The sequence below is a fragment of the Oryctolagus cuniculus genome, chromosome 1, assembly GCF_051225735.1.
Source record: "Oryctolagus cuniculus isolate XC-2025 breed Fujian yellow rabbit chromosome 1, ASM5122573v1, whole genome shotgun sequence".
NCBI classification, from domain to species: domain Eukaryota; kingdom Metazoa; phylum Chordata; class Mammalia; order Lagomorpha; family Leporidae; genus Oryctolagus; species Oryctolagus cuniculus.
The window spans coordinates 180,462,739-180,478,346 of record NC_142867.1 but is presented as its reverse complement, the minus strand read 5'-3'; the positions used below and the strand labels follow the sequence as shown (position 1 = coordinate 180,478,346).

The 15,608-nt window shown below is 36.0% G+C and overlaps 1 protein-coding gene across 11 annotated transcripts in view; it reads right to left on the bottom strand.

Annotated features, from left to right (window-relative positions):
- Window positions 1-15,608, bottom strand: part of CNTLN (centlein) — a 388,354-nt gene that overhangs the window by 35,508 nt on the left and 337,238 nt on the right. For all 11 annotated transcript variants that reach the window (XM_008254476.5, XM_070052688.2, XM_070052657.2 and 8 more), the window contains 4 exons: window positions 13,986-14,083; window positions 12,154-12,280; window positions 10,859-10,996; window positions 9,992-10,177 (listed from right to left, as the gene is read on the bottom strand). In XM_008254476.5, the coding sequence (XP_008252698.5) occupies window positions 9,992-10,177; window positions 10,859-10,996; window positions 12,154-12,280; window positions 13,986-14,083 (549 nt within the window). The remainder of the gene's footprint in view (window positions 1-9,991; window positions 10,178-10,858; window positions 10,997-12,153; window positions 12,281-13,985; window positions 14,084-15,608) is intronic.

Sequence of the window (15,608 nt, the reverse complement as noted above, 5' to 3'; positions counted from 1 at the left end):
CACACTGTTAGTTAAAGAAATGATGGTCAAAGAAATGTAGATTTTTCAAATTTTTGTAATTATTGGTAATAAGGCTAAGAGTAATATTTCTTTTCTTTTCTTTTCTTTTTTTTTTTTTTTTTTTTTTTTTTTTTTGACAGGCAGAGTGGACAGTGAGAGAGACAGAGAGAAAGGTCTTCCTTTTGCTGTTGGTTCACCCTCCAATGGCCGCCGCGGCTGGTGTGCTGCGGCCGGTGCACCGCGCTGATCCGATGGCAGGAGCCAGGTACTTCTCTTGGTCTCCCATGGGGTGCAGGGCCCAAGCACTTGGGCCATCCTCCACTGCACTCCCAGGCCAAAGCAGAGAGCTGGCCTGGAAGAGGGGCAACCGGGACAGAATCCGGCGCCACGACCGGGACTAGAACCAAGTGTGCCGGCGCTGCAAGGCGGAGGATTAGCCTAGTGAGCTGCGGCGCCGGCCAAGAGTAATATTTCTTAATGGGTAAATTTTTGGTATTTTGGACTGTAACAAACCAAATACATTTCTTCTTTTTGTTTTCATACTCTGGTAACTACTAAGCCTGTGACTAACTAAAGTGTCTGTTCAAACAGATCAATAATGTTTGCTTGTGAATTTCAAAAACTGACCTTGAAAAAGCCAGTTGAAATTGCAAAGTAATCTGGCCCTACCTGGTCAGCATGATCAGAGGTTTGAATTTATTGTAGTGGAATGCAAATAGGCACAAATAACTAAGGATGCAGTAAGCATGGGCTCTAGCCTGAGTGGGCTTCATTCTCATTAATAAAACCCTGGACTGTCTTAACACAATACTTTCCTCTTACAGCTCTTAGCCAAATAACATTTTGTAGCTAAACAACTGTGCTGAATTCCCTGCTTTCCCTTCTTCATGATAACGTTCAGTCATCAAGCCAAGATACCCTGTTATATCCACAATAACTTCAGCACCTATCTACTCCCAAATAGCAAATAGCCATGTCTTCATGCAGCCAACCTTTTGTACTCCTTAAAAGTCCCTGGAGCCAGTGCTGTGGCATAGTGGGTACAGCTGGCATCCCAAATGGGTGCCAGTTCGAGACCCAGCTGCTCCACTTTTGATCCAGCTCTCTGCTACTGCTGGGAAAGAAGTAGAAGATGGTCCAAGTGCTTGGGCACCTGCACCCACATAGGAAGACCTGGAGGAAGCTCCTGGCTCCTGGCTCCTGGCTCTGGATTGGTGCAACTCCAGCCATTGCAGTCACTTGGGGAGTGAACCAGTGGATAGAAGACCTCTTTCTCTGTCTCTTCCTCTCCTCTCTCTGTATAACTTTGACTTTCAAATAAATAAATAAATCTCTAAAGAAAAAAAAAAAGCCCTAAACTACCCTTCTTAAGCAGGACTGTAGTACTTGAGACCTCAAAGTCTGCTATCTTCCTCATATACCAGTAGATGAAACTTTCTTTCCTTTATCCCTAAACATTGTCCTCATTATTATGATTTGGCACTGTTGACATAGACTGGAACTTCAGTAAAAGCAGAAAACAACTGTTTACTATGTGGTGTTGTTATAATGCAGAATATTTAATATCCTTGGCTCCTGGGCACTGAATATGAGCAGTATCTCCTAGTCAGTAATAAAACCAACAACACCTACATCCTCCAAATGCTCTCTATGATCAGTGGAACTGAAATCGGACAAGACCCCTAAAATCTCTACTGAAATGTGGCCCCTTAAGGTTCCCTAGAAATGCTATCTGGGGTGCCACATGTGCTACCAGAATTTGGGGTGCCATACGATTTCACCACGGGCTTATTACTAAATCCCCGATATTAATAAGCGCAAGAGGGTTCTTGACTAATATTTAGAGAAGAATTCTAAATACTGGCACAGATAAATGAGGCAGCATGGCACGTTTTAAGCTTTTACTTAGTGAGAAAGATGCATAGGAGAGTGAGAGCTTTATTTAAGAGAGAGGTAAATAGGGGTTTATACCGAGCACCAGGAACCAGCCACATGGAAGAGCATCTAGGCCTGTATCTGGGCCAGGAAGCCTAGGGAGGGTGGCCCGAAGGCTATGTGCCCTGGAGGCGCAGGGCTACAGCAAGCCCCCTCCTGGCAAGAGGCCAGGGAAGAAGAGACGGGTGGGGCACACTGTGTCCCGGCTTTTAACCCACTTCCAAAGAAGAGTGGTTAATTAACCTGATTGGTTGGTGGGCACCCAGGTGTGGCCAGGTAGGGGAATGAGGCCACACAGGGGCGTGGTGAAGGTATCAGGTAGGGGCATGAGGTCACAGAGGGGCGTGGCGAAGGCGTGGCCTTCCAGCTCACAAACCTACTTTGTTGAGAACCATAGATAAGGTATATGATGACTGGATTAGTAATTGGAATTGAAGATGCTGGAATTGGAAGTCTAGGGTATTGGGTGATTTACAGGCATATGATAAATCATAACAGAACTGAGAGAAAGATCATAATACTGGTGCTAAGTTGTATGACTAGCACTGTACAAAGAAGTACAAAAGGATTTGGATGGGTGATTGTATGTTCCAATCTGCATTTAAAACCTAATGCATTCCAACAGAATTTCTAAGCTGGAATGAATGATAATAGAAGCAGCTCAGGAACCACCCACATATACAATTCAAGTGTCATAAAAAAAGAGGTACTTAAATGAGGTGGAACCAACCAGCACTTGGTAGCCTACATAATGAGCAGCACTGTTATTAAATAATATACACTGTACACATCACTTAAAGTGCATTTGCTGGGGTCAGCATCGTGGTGTAGTGCACTGCAACACTGTCATCTCATATGGGTACGAGTTTGTGTCCTGGTTGCTCCATTTTCAATTCAGCTCTTTGCTAATGTCCTGGAAAAGCAGCAAAAGATGGCCCAAGTACTTGGGCCCCTGCCACCCATATGAGAAACCCAGGAAAAGCTCCTACTCTTGGCTCCTGACTTTGGCCTGGCCCCGTCCTGGTAGTTGTGGCCACTGAGCATCAGATGGAAGATCTCTGACTCTCCGTTACTCTGACTTTCAAATAAATAAATAAATCCTTTTCAAAAGTGCATTTACTAGGATGAGTGTTTGGCACAGTAGGTAATTTGCTACTTAGGATGCTCACAACCCACACTGGAATGACTGGCTCAAGTCCAGGCTACCTCCCACCCAATCTAGATTCCTCCTTATGTATACTCTAGAAGTCAGAAGGTACTCTGGTTCTTGAGTTCCAGGTTCCTGGCTTTGGTCTGACTCAGTCCTTGCTGTTGCTAGCATTTGGAGAGTAAACCAGCATATAGATCTACGTCCATCTGTCTCTCTGTTTCAAAGAAAATGAATATAACTAAATAAGAAATTTTTAAATAATGGAAACAAATAAAAATGAAATGCATTTCCACATTACAAAGTGCTGTTACTTTGTTGAAACATACATAATAGTACATGAATAATCCTCTTCTATTCTAAAATGTACTTTAAATATTTATAGTAGAGCTTTCACCTAAGTTCATTAAAATATTTTACATTCCACTCATGTATCAAAGTAAATTTTCTGCTTTCATACAAAGGTACTTCAAAGAGATTTTGAGAAAATGAAATTAAAAAATAAGTTTATTAGGGTTGACGTTGTAGTATAGTAGGTTGAGCCTCCACTAGTGATGTGGGCATCCCATATCAGAGTGCTGGTTTGAGACCTGGCTACTCTTCCGATCCACCTTCCTGCTAATGTACCTAGGAAAGCAACAGAAGATGGCCCAAGTACTTGGGCCACTGCTACCCATGTGGGAGACCAGGATGGAGCTCCTGGATCCTGACTTCACTGTGGTCCAGACCTGGATATTGCAGCCATTTGAGGAGTGAATCCAAGATATCTCTCTCTTCCTCTCCCTCTGTTTTTCTCTCTCTCTTCTTTTTGCCCCTCGACTCGCCTCTCCAAGTTGCCTTTTAAATAGATAAATAGATATTCTTAAAAACAGGTATTTTAAAAAATATGCTTATTTTGGTGAAAAATATTTGAAATCCATGCACAGTTTTTTTTATAATATGCATTTCCCATTAATTTTAGAAGGCTTCTCATATGCATGGATTTTAAAAAAAATTTTTACTTTTCTTCTATCCATTACAAAGTTGCCTTATCTTACAAGCTCAAAATCTGCTCAGTTCCTGCCAAAGCAACTTTAAAAGACTGCAAACCATAAAAAAAAACTCCTTAAATAATCAATTGTTTAAAGCACTGTAAGTTTTAAAAAGTTCCAGTCCATTTGCATCAGTTGAATAATGCCCTTGGCTAATGCTTTATTTTCAAGATAAGTAAAAATACTATATGATACAAGGTAAAATTTCAATAAATGCTAACTGAATTTTTAGCAACTTCTATCAGCCTTCTTGCAATTCTTAGAATATCGTGGGCTGGTAATTGTCTCAGTATCTGAGGACATTTTCAAAATTAGAATACTTTCTTGAGTGTACATCTCAACTTACAGCTACTCTATTTCCAATTTTAGTAATGTAATTGATTGCAATCAGCCAATAATATTATTTGGGGAACAGTAAGCTATTCCACTTCAGTTTTATTACATCTAATTTTCCTGTTTTTCATTTGGTCGTTTTTTGTGCTTGTTTTAGTTTTCCAGTTTTTACCAATGAAGCTTTGTGTTAGCTAGCTATGTACAATTTTGAGTTTCATAGAATGTTATGGATTGATTAGACTTTTCTCAATAAGATTAGATTGTGAGGAAGGAGATAATTGTCTAATCAAATTCTCTAAGTCACCATTACCATCATGGTTTCTTGCCTTAATGTATTTTCTTAATAGCTTCTTAAACAGCTTTATTGAGATAGAATTTGCATATTTAAAGCTCATCCACTTAAGGTAATGCATTTTTATTAAAAACTTTTTCTAAAACAGCTGTAATTTTCCTTTTCGTTATAAGATGGGATGAAACAGTTAATTCTAGTTGGATTGCATCACAGAAATATTAAAACTATTTAAATATATTTATGAGAGTATATCAGGGCCAGTGTATTAACAATTATATATGTAAAAATAAAGTGGTAATGCTCCACAAATGCTTTTACCAAAGAAGCAAGAAACTCATATGAGGAAAACATCTTACTAAATCTTATCAAAGCAAGTACATATTGAGGATGAAATCACTTAAGCTTCCAACTAAATATTGTTCTTTGGCTGGTATTTATTTCATAGCTAACAACAGAAACTAAAAATATTGAGAAGATGGTGCTTGGCATGTGACTCTCACATACAAACACATGAACAAGCCTGTATATCAGGGCCGAGTCAAACTGAGCAAATACTTCTAGAAATTTCCCCAGTGTGTTTTATTCAGTTATTAGGGGAATTCATAGCCTCAGCTCTGCCACATATATCCAGCCCAGATGCTCAAAACACTTGATTTCACCCTGGGGCAAAATTCCATATTCAAGACTAGATCTAGAACAGATGGCTACTCCACCTCTTCTATAATCTGGTTGTATCCTATGAATAAATGAAAAGACTAAAGGGAACGCAGATTCCACAACAGGGCCAGAACAAACATTATTACTATTAATTCTACTAATAATATTTATTAAGTACTTTTGTGTACATGATATCCTAACACACTATGTATAGTATGAGTCCTGATATGCATAATGTTCTATATAGGTACGGTGTTCATTTCTTAACAGTGCTCATTAAGTAATATGCATAGCCCCAGATTTCAGAGTTTTCCTTCTGAGCATCATTATGAGCATCATTCTTGAAGCATGTATGAAACTAATTCCTCAAGAATTTGATGAGTCCTATTATGTGCCAGTACTCTGAGGATCAGAAATGACATGCCCCTGCCCACAAGTTAGCCATAATCTTACCGGAAAACAACACAAGTTTGTGTTAATTTATATGGTACACACAAAAATGTTCAGGAAATAAATAAGAATCATACTCCAATTACTACTACTACTAAGAGTTGATACATCGATAGCATTTCTGGTATAACAGGTACTGTTCTGAGCTTTAGCTATGACAAATTATTTAAATTCTAATCATAACTTTGTCCCATTATTACACCAGATAGGGAAAGGGAAACTAAAGCAGAGAGGATGAAGTCACATGTCTGAGATGACATACCTAGGAAGTGGCAGGGTTGGGCTCTATCCTCTTAACCATGGAGTTAAAGAAAGGATTCATGAAAGAGTAAGGCACTCAGATAAATCTGAAAACTACAGCAAGTAGGGGGAGAGACTTTTAGATAACAAGGAGAACTTGAGTAAAGATAGAAATAAGTCCAATATGGATGAATGCTGGGGAGCAGTAGGAAAGAAAATTAGGTTTGGGTAGAAGAGCGACTCATTACATAAGTCTTAACTCTTTAAACAGATAGTAGCTTAGACCTAACAGTAGGATTCAGGAAGTCACTGATAGTATGTTGCCTCAGATAAGTGTCTCCCAAACACATCTGACTAGTTCCAGGGGTATATGTACTTGTACAAGGAAGAGTAGGATGACCATTCCTAACATCCAGCTATCCAGTCTCTGTCAAGGTTTATGATTTGGGCACTGAGTTCATGGTGGTCCTTGATTAGAAAAATGTATCAGAGAGCAGCAGTGGTGCCACCATCAACTACAAATTGGCCTTAAAACAAGAAAAAAAAATACCAAATGACCATTAGAAGTTGTGCATTTTTAAAAGGTGCTACTAAAGGACAAACTGATGCATAGTTTGTTATATAGATTCAAGTTTTAAAACTAAGGTTGTGTTTTTTAAATTTGTTACACACACTAATCACTTCATTAATTTGTTAAATGCAAATTATTGGCCTGGGATTTTGATTCAACAGATTTGGCATCCAATTGTACACATACAATCAAATTATTCTAATGCAGGTAATCTAAAATACTAAACTAAAACAAAGTATAAAACTTCTGAAAGAGTACTAAATGTGGTTTGACCATATCCTTCTCTACTACATAATCTTTAAAATGTATTCAAATTAAAAAGCCATGAAACCACAGAAATTCTGAATTCATCTATTAAGTCATCTACATCCTAAATCATTGTTAGTGAATGATAGGAAGGACCAATACGTATGTCATCCTTGAATCACTAGAGTTTAGATACCAATTCATTAGTAAGTATTATCCATATCATTAGAGATAAATAAAAGGTTTGGATTTTTGACATAAGGTTTTCGCTAAAGTATTTTACGTGTAGAGATACATCCAATCTCATATCATGAAGGTCATGAAATCTCATGAAGTGTAGAGTAATCAAATATCTCAGTCATGAAAACTTTTTTCTATTATAAAACTTCTGGTTCTCATTCATCCTTCTTTAGTAAAATGCCATATTCAAGGAATAATTTAGGAAAAACAATAATTGGCATTTTAAATAAATCTTATAATTATATCTTTTCTATTTAATATCCTGGCTAAAAACTGAACAAATAAAACGCTAAGCTTAATATAAAACAAAACAAAGGTATATGAACCTAACAGTCATAAAAATAGTTTTATGTAGTCAGCAAGATAATGGCAATATTCAGTGATAGCATTCATTGTAAGTTAAATTGTGAGACTATTTAACAAACATTTGGAAGAAAATGACACTTACTAAATGATATTTACTAAAACAAATGCTCCATAATCCTCTAGGGTCCTCATAGGCAAGCATTACTGGTTTAACTTCACACCAATTGAAACCTTCATTGATAGAGATAAAATGTTTTATTTCATGTAATTTGTAGATGTTTTTAAAATGAGTACAGGCCCAAGATATCTATGAGTCCCAAAGAAACAAAAGCAAAGGATTTCCTCTAAATAGGGTACTATTAACCATGGCATAAAATGTTACAGGTTCCTATTTCTAGGGGAACGAAGAATATAGCATTTATAGATGAGATCCAGTAATTTGCATACCTACTGAACCTATAAACCCAGAAATGTTAGTACTTATAAATAAGAAAAATACCCAAGGAGATTTAAAAATATTATACTGTACGTGTAGCAATGTACATTCTCTACTAAAAGCGTAAGAGATGCAAACTACTGACCCATATATAGAGAGCAACCAAAAAAACCAACTGATTTGAGAATACCAATATGTCAACACATATACAATACTACACTTTTAATTTAACACAAATTGTTATGGGAGGGTCTAAATGAAGGGGTCAAATGACGAGGGCATTTCTTGGGAAGGAAGACAATAAGTGGTGATGAAATTTTATTCTGTAAGAGGACATTGTTTTTATAAAGGTCTATAGATTGAAAATATTTTCTTATATGTACAGCAGTATCTATTGTTTGATACACTGGTTTTTAACAATGCATGCCATCTGAAGCTAAAAGTCATGCAAGGAGCTTAATCTGAATTAAGATGGTGGGGACAGGGGAAGAACATTGCAATATCTGCAGAAAGGTTACTTTGCCACTACAGTTAATCTATTTTGGCTCTTCCTTTAAAGGGTCAAAAAACTACCATGAAAATTTCACATTCCCCATACATATTTCATATGCTTAGTTACTGATAGTTTCTGCAAGACTACTCTTTGCAAGGCACTATGGCACATGCTGCAGAAGTGGAGATTCATAAAACATCATCCTTGCCCTTAAGGAACTCACCTTGGTCTATCTCTTGGCAAGATTTGTTTACTGACCATAAAACAAAGAACAAAAGGCACTAAATAGAGTTGAAAACAACTCACAGTGGGGTTAATATGGCCAGATTCCCAGCCTTCAGGGCTGGGTGCCTCTGAATCCAGAGCCTCTCCTCAGAGGAATACTGCCTGACCGCAGGGGGCAGAAACACAGCCCAGAAGTCCTTAAGTTCCTTCCAAAGACTTTCAAACAAGCTACCTGTTTTAGCACCGTATCTTCTCTTCCTTCTTCGTTCTCAACTTTGGTGGTTCCTTGTGCAGCCAATTCCTAAGCCTTTCTATTTTTCTTCAGCTTTTTGAATAATTTCTAGATGGTCCACATCTGCAGGCACTTAATGCTTATCTTCTCTTTGTTCAGCTAGGTCATTTACCTTCCTCTGTTCATTCCCTGTCCTGATAAGTCTGTGGAATGAAATTCAGATGTCTCCTAGCATCACAGGACATGGAATAAGTTTCTGCTTGTTTTGTTCTTGCATGGATGATTTTCTTTCCAATCAAAAATTAGGGGTTGGGGGGACAAGTAGAGTGGAGCAGTGTTGTGGTATAGCAGGTTAGGCTGCTGCTTATAATACCAGCATCCCATTTTGGAGTGCTGGTTTGAGTCCCGGCTGGCCCACTTCTGAGCCAGGTCCCTGCTAATGCACCTGGGAAGACAGCACATACCTAGGCCTCTGCTACCCATGTGGGAGAACATGTGGGAGGCTCCTGGTTTTGGCCTGACCCAGATCTGCTCCTTATAGTCCTTTAGAGAGTTAAGCAGTTGATAAAAGTTCACTTGCTCGCTCGCACTCTCTCTCCCATGCTCCCTCCCTACTTCTCTCTCTCTCTGTGAGACTATCAAATAAATAAATCTTTAAAATTAATTAATTAATTAATTAATTTTTACTTTATTTGAAAGCCAGAGCTACAAAGATTGAGAGACAGAGATCTTCCAGTTGCTGATTCACTCCTCAAATGCCTGCAACTGACAGGGCTGGGCCAGGATGAAGCCAGGAGCCCAGAACTCAAATTAGGTCATTGCTTGGATGATATTCAAAATGTAAACACAACGGAAATTATTTAATTCCCTCATCTTCAACCTGTCTCGATTATTTTATTGTTTTAATTTCATACCTGAAATAAATTTAAGACCATTATGAAAGATATACTAATAAACAGAATAGAAAATTTTAAATTCAATCTATAAAACAAGTTTTAGGCAGGGAAATTTTCAGCAATGTGACGAGTAAGAAGATTCTTTGTGGGTCAGGAAATCAGGAAGAAACGTTAAAGTAGGCCCCAAATCCTCTGCAAGAGGCCACTGCTTATGCTGCTTGAAGTAAACTATGAGACAGTAAACCACAGTTTTGTGCATACCTTTACAAATATCCTGAACTCTTCCACTGTCTCATTGGCTATCAGCAGCTTCTTCTGTGCCCCTTCGAGGACCTGCTCACTTTGCAGTGCTAATCGTTGAAGTTGCTTAGATGCTGCTGTTTCAATTTCTGCCATCGCAGTTTCAGTCTCATTTATTTTTGATGCTAGGATAGTAAGCTTGAGTTCCTGCAACAGATCAGCAATAATTAAATAAAAATATTTCATAAACAGATTTGCAAGAGTTAGTTTTGCATGTCAGACAAGGACAGGGTTTATTACTCTATTCTATATTCACTTTTACTTTGATAAAATTAATGAATTTTAAATTTTCTTTAATACAGAATTATCTTTAATGTTAATCAAATTCTCAGTATTTCATGTAGAAACACAAACACTTTTTCAATTATGTGAAATGTTTAAGTGGCTCAGAAGTTTAGGGGAGGAAAAAATGACAACATTCTTTTTTTTTTTTTTTTTGACAGGCAGAGCGGACAGTGAGAGACAGAGACAGAGAGAAAGGTCTTCCTTTGCCGTTGGTTCACCCTCCAATGGCCGCTGTGGCTGGCGCGCTGCAGCCGCTGCACCGCGCTGATCCAAAGCCAGGAGTCAGGTGCTTCTCCTGGTCTCCCATGGGGTACAGGGCCCAGGCACTTGGGCCATCCTCCACTGCACTCCCTGGCCACAGCAGAGAGCTGGCCTGGAAGAGGGGCAACCGGGACAGAATCCGGCGCCCCGACTGGGACTAGAACCCAGGGTGCCAGCGAAGCAGGCCTATTGAGCCACGGTGCCAGCCAAAAATGACAACATTCTAAACGAGGAAGATATCATTAAATTCTATTTCTAAGTTGAAATGGCCTAAAAACATACCTTTTTTTCTAGTTCCTCTTTAGTCCTCTGGTACATCTGTTCATACTGTGATTTTTCTTTTACAGCAACATTAAGTCTTTGCTTTAGTGAATCAATTGATATCTTCTTGTTGGAACATTCTTCAGTTAATGTCTTTACCTACAATAAAAGCACAAAGGTAATTTTTAGTGGTAAAGGTATAACAATAGTGCACTATATTTTTCAAAAGAAAATGAATCAGAGAATGCATGAGTCTAATTTTATTTATTTTCTCATGTGCAGAATCAAAATTCAAATATATATTTGCAGATCTAATTTTATAAATGAAATTTAAATCTTTAAATCAGCAAAAAAAAACCCAAACTTGCACAAAAATGTATGAATACTTGTAACAGAGTAACAAATAATAACATTTTTTTCTTTTTGAGTTTACTGTCACTAAAGATATAAATGATTACTTATACAATGATCCTAAAGCTATATCTGAAATGACTATTGTGGTAAAAAAATGTGCAAAGTTTAAAGCATAACCTTGGGAAAAATTGTAATTTATGTGCATATATGAAAGAGAAAGAAAATCCATACGCATTTGTCATATTTAAGTAACAGTTTCTCTCTTAAATCCATTTGCATTAATAGATACTTAAATTTTCATCTTCAACACGAAAGTAAGGGAGATGTTCTCGCACGAGCAGGTAACATTTAGTGAATGCCAAAGCACAAGCTGCTTTATGAGTTGCACAAAATGCACATTTTTGTGTTTTTTTTTTTTTTTTTTGACAGGCAGAGTGGACAGTGAGAGAGAGAGAGACAGAGAGAAAACAACACTTTTCTAGTTTGAGGGTCATACAACTTTTTAAAATACAACACCTTAAATAAAAATAAATAAATAAAATAGAACATCCTTTCAATGTATATTCAATTAAATATATAAAAGTAAAATATGTAATTTTGAAAGAACTTCTGATAGCAATTTTTTATTCAGAAATATAAGCTTGATTTTGTTATGACTATAGACAAAGTAAAATATTGAATGAAATATATTTGTATACCCCAGAAATATGAAAGATTTTAAAAATTAAACTTTATTGTCTCTTCATCAGGTAGTCACAAACAGTAACAGAACGTGTAGCTCTATGTATATGAGATAGTCTTGAATTTTAAAAAGAATCCCGTATTTTCACAGAATAATAAAATTCACAACTATAAATATGCAGGATGCATTTTGTATGAATTTATTAGTATTGAACATTGAGTTAAGAAAGTAAATACAAGGGGAGGTGATTTTTAGTATAAGTGAACATAAAAACTAATACCTTTTTTTCAAGATTTTCTAACATTTCATTAAAACTCTCATTACTTTCTGAATTTACTTTCTGTCGAAATTTCAAGTCTTCTATCAAATGTCTTTTCATAGTTATATCCCTCTCCATTCGAGACATCCTTGAAAGGAAAAAAGATATTTTATCATGAGTATAGAAAGATATTTCAACAGTGGTGATATCTCACATACACCCAGTGTTATACTTACTGATAGTTTTTAAATGACTTCTGATATTAATGAAATTATAAGTTGGTAAAATAAATTGTACTTGACAACATTTTGCTCTATTAATATTTTTGAAATTTATCATCTAATTGTGACTTGCTTATTACAAATAAGGAGTCCTGAAAAAGTTCATTGAAAATTTATATTATGAAAAAACTGCATAGATTTCAAAGGATTTCTGGATCAAAATTAATTTTAACTCTATTTTTCCCAGGAACTCTTTTAAATACCATTGTATGTGTATTTAAATAAAAAGATGAACTGATAAATAAATTTATGAAAATTCAGAATCAATTATACTTAAATTACATTATTGCATTGCATAGAAAAATCATTTTTAGGCATAATCAAAAAACAAACAATGGTAAGAAACAAAGCTATATTTTAATAAACAAATGCAAAATCCTGGGATATGTAAAGAAACTAAAATTAAGACTAGTATCTTCCAGTTCAGTATCATTTGAATTCATATATCAGTTTAGCTTAAGTTGACAAATTATTACTAAGTATAAGATGTTGCTACCAATACTATAAAAGAGATCTTCAAAAAGTAAGTGGAAAACACATATTATGAAAAAGCTATGCAAATTAATTTCAAGAATTTTTACATCAAAATAAACATTTTAATTCTATTTTTGAAGTACCTTCATAATATGAAAGACAATGGTTAACATTTATGGAGTTATTATTATGTGTCAGCAACAGTTAATATAAGTATTTTGTATGAATGCACTCATTTTCCTCATAAGAACCTTGTGAATTAATCCTATTACACCAAAGCATAGAACTAGTCATTGAAGTATCCAGGATCAAAAGGGTTATTCTGGAGACCTCACTATTAAACACTAAGTAAGACAGCCTCATAGTCTATAATTTCAGGATATTCTGTTATTAAAAACTAACCAAGCTTTTTGTATAATAGTTTTATCAATTAGTGTAATATTTAAGGGTCTTTACTTATAATGTGGTATATAGGTATGTATATTAGATATATATTATCTTAAATTTATCAATAATGACTGCAATCCTATCTAAACATACTACTGCTTCTTAGTTCTACTACAGCTATAGAAGATATAGAAAGCAATTTTCTTTCAATAGGATAAAGCATTTAAAACTTTTTATTAATAAGAATAAGAAAAGTACTTATTAACAAACACCAAAATGTACAAACTTTCAAAGCCTTTAATTATTTTAACCACAAATAAAATATGCCTTTTTTCACCTTATAGTTACAAGTTTAGGCACTAAACTCAACAAAAGTATCAGTCTATATACAATATTGTCGGTCAAATTATGGACATATATGAAAGCTTTTTGTTTTAGTCTTAAGGCCATTAATTTATATTTGTTCAAAATATTAAAAGAGAAATCTAACTTTAAATATTTCTGCCCTAATTTAAAAACAGTAACTAGCCTGACACTAATCATATGTAATACTCCTTAAATAGTCATCTTTTGTAGGTTTAAACATGAACTAAGGAAGGAAAACTTCATTGTTAAAAAATGTTAATATTGTTCCTTGGGGCACAGCATTTAATTGAGTTGAACACCACTAGGTGGCACCAAATACAGCAGATAAAAATATAAAGATCATACTTTTCGTGTATTTCCTTTATGTGTTCTTCTTTCGCTAAGAGTTCAAATTTCAGAGACTTCACATTTGATGACTGTTTAGTGAGTTCATTAGTTGCATTCTAGATTAAAAATAAATAAATTTTAACATACTTTTTCAACCTTGGACTAATGTAGCATAAAATAATTTATACCATTCTTAAAAAGAGTAATGAATTCACAATAATTACAATGAACAATAATTACAGTTTTACATTTTTAAATGTTTAATTTTGTATACTCTAACATATAATATAGTCATACTAAAATTTTTTATATAACATACCAAACTGCAGAGGGACAAAATCAAGTAACAACTATAGGGTACACACTCAATTTATAGGAAATATGAATTGTTCTAGTAGAAAGTAAATGTGTAAATAATTAAGAGTTGTAAAGGTTTTATAAGACCATTTAAAATGAATGTTAGATACACTAACAAACTGTAGCAGATTAGATATGGTCACACATGACAAGGAATCCATTTCCCATCCTTTGAATAAAGCCTGGCTTGTGATTTGCTTTGATCAAAAGAAATGTGGCAGAAATGACACTGTGCAAATTCCAGATTCTGAGTCTTCAAGCCTCGTGGCTTCTTCCTTTGCCTCTTGGAATGCTGTCTTGGGATTGCTTTGCATGGAAGGTAACTGAAAGGCCCTACAGAAGAGAATGGAGGTGGACCAGGCAACAGTCAGCTGATCAATTGCCAGAGCTGTCAATGGGCTATCTTGGGCCTTCCAGCCAGGTGGATCAATCTTTGATTTAAAAGGAACCCAGAAGACACCAGTAAAAGAACTACCTAACCAATTCACTGAAGCCTAAGAAATACTAAACTGCTGTTGTTTTAAACCAAAATGTTTTGGAACAATTCCTTAGACAATGACATAACTGATAGAGAATCTTATGAATACTAAATACTTCTTTACTTGAACTTATTAATAAAACTACCTATTATTAAGCATTTATACATAATTCTATGGTTGGATACTGTTTAACTGAGTCCCCTAACAGGTCCATGTGCTGGTGGCTTGGTCTCCAGGGTGGTGGCACTGGGAGGTAGGAGAGCCTGTGAGGGGTAGGGCCTCATGGATGCTCCCAGGTGACTGAGGATGCTGCCTGCAGAACAGAATACTATTCTCCTGGAGTGAGTTCTTAGAAGAGTGAGGTGTTACAAAGCCTGACCCTGATCCCTGGATCTCTCTGTCTGCCTATTTGGTGATGTAATTGCTTGTCTCCACAAGAACTCTCATCATTGACAACCGCCATGATGTGATACAGCCAAGAGGGAGGGGCCGTTGCCTTTCTAGAGCTGAGGTTATGCCAGTGCCATGCATGGTAAATGCCGAAACTGTGAGCTAAATGGACCTCTTTTCCTTCACATGTAGCCTGCCTCAGGTATTTTATTGTAATAATGCAAAACTGACTCGTAAACATAATTATTATTTGTTTAAAGCAGAATAGGTTTGCAGTATTTGTTGCCTACACAGGAGCCAGAGGTAGTCACTAGAGGGTAAGGGCACCTAAGTTTCAAATTAGACTCAAATTCCAATTAAATATGTAATCTGAGATACTGCTTAGTCTTTTTGGTGTTTTAGCTTTTCCACTCAA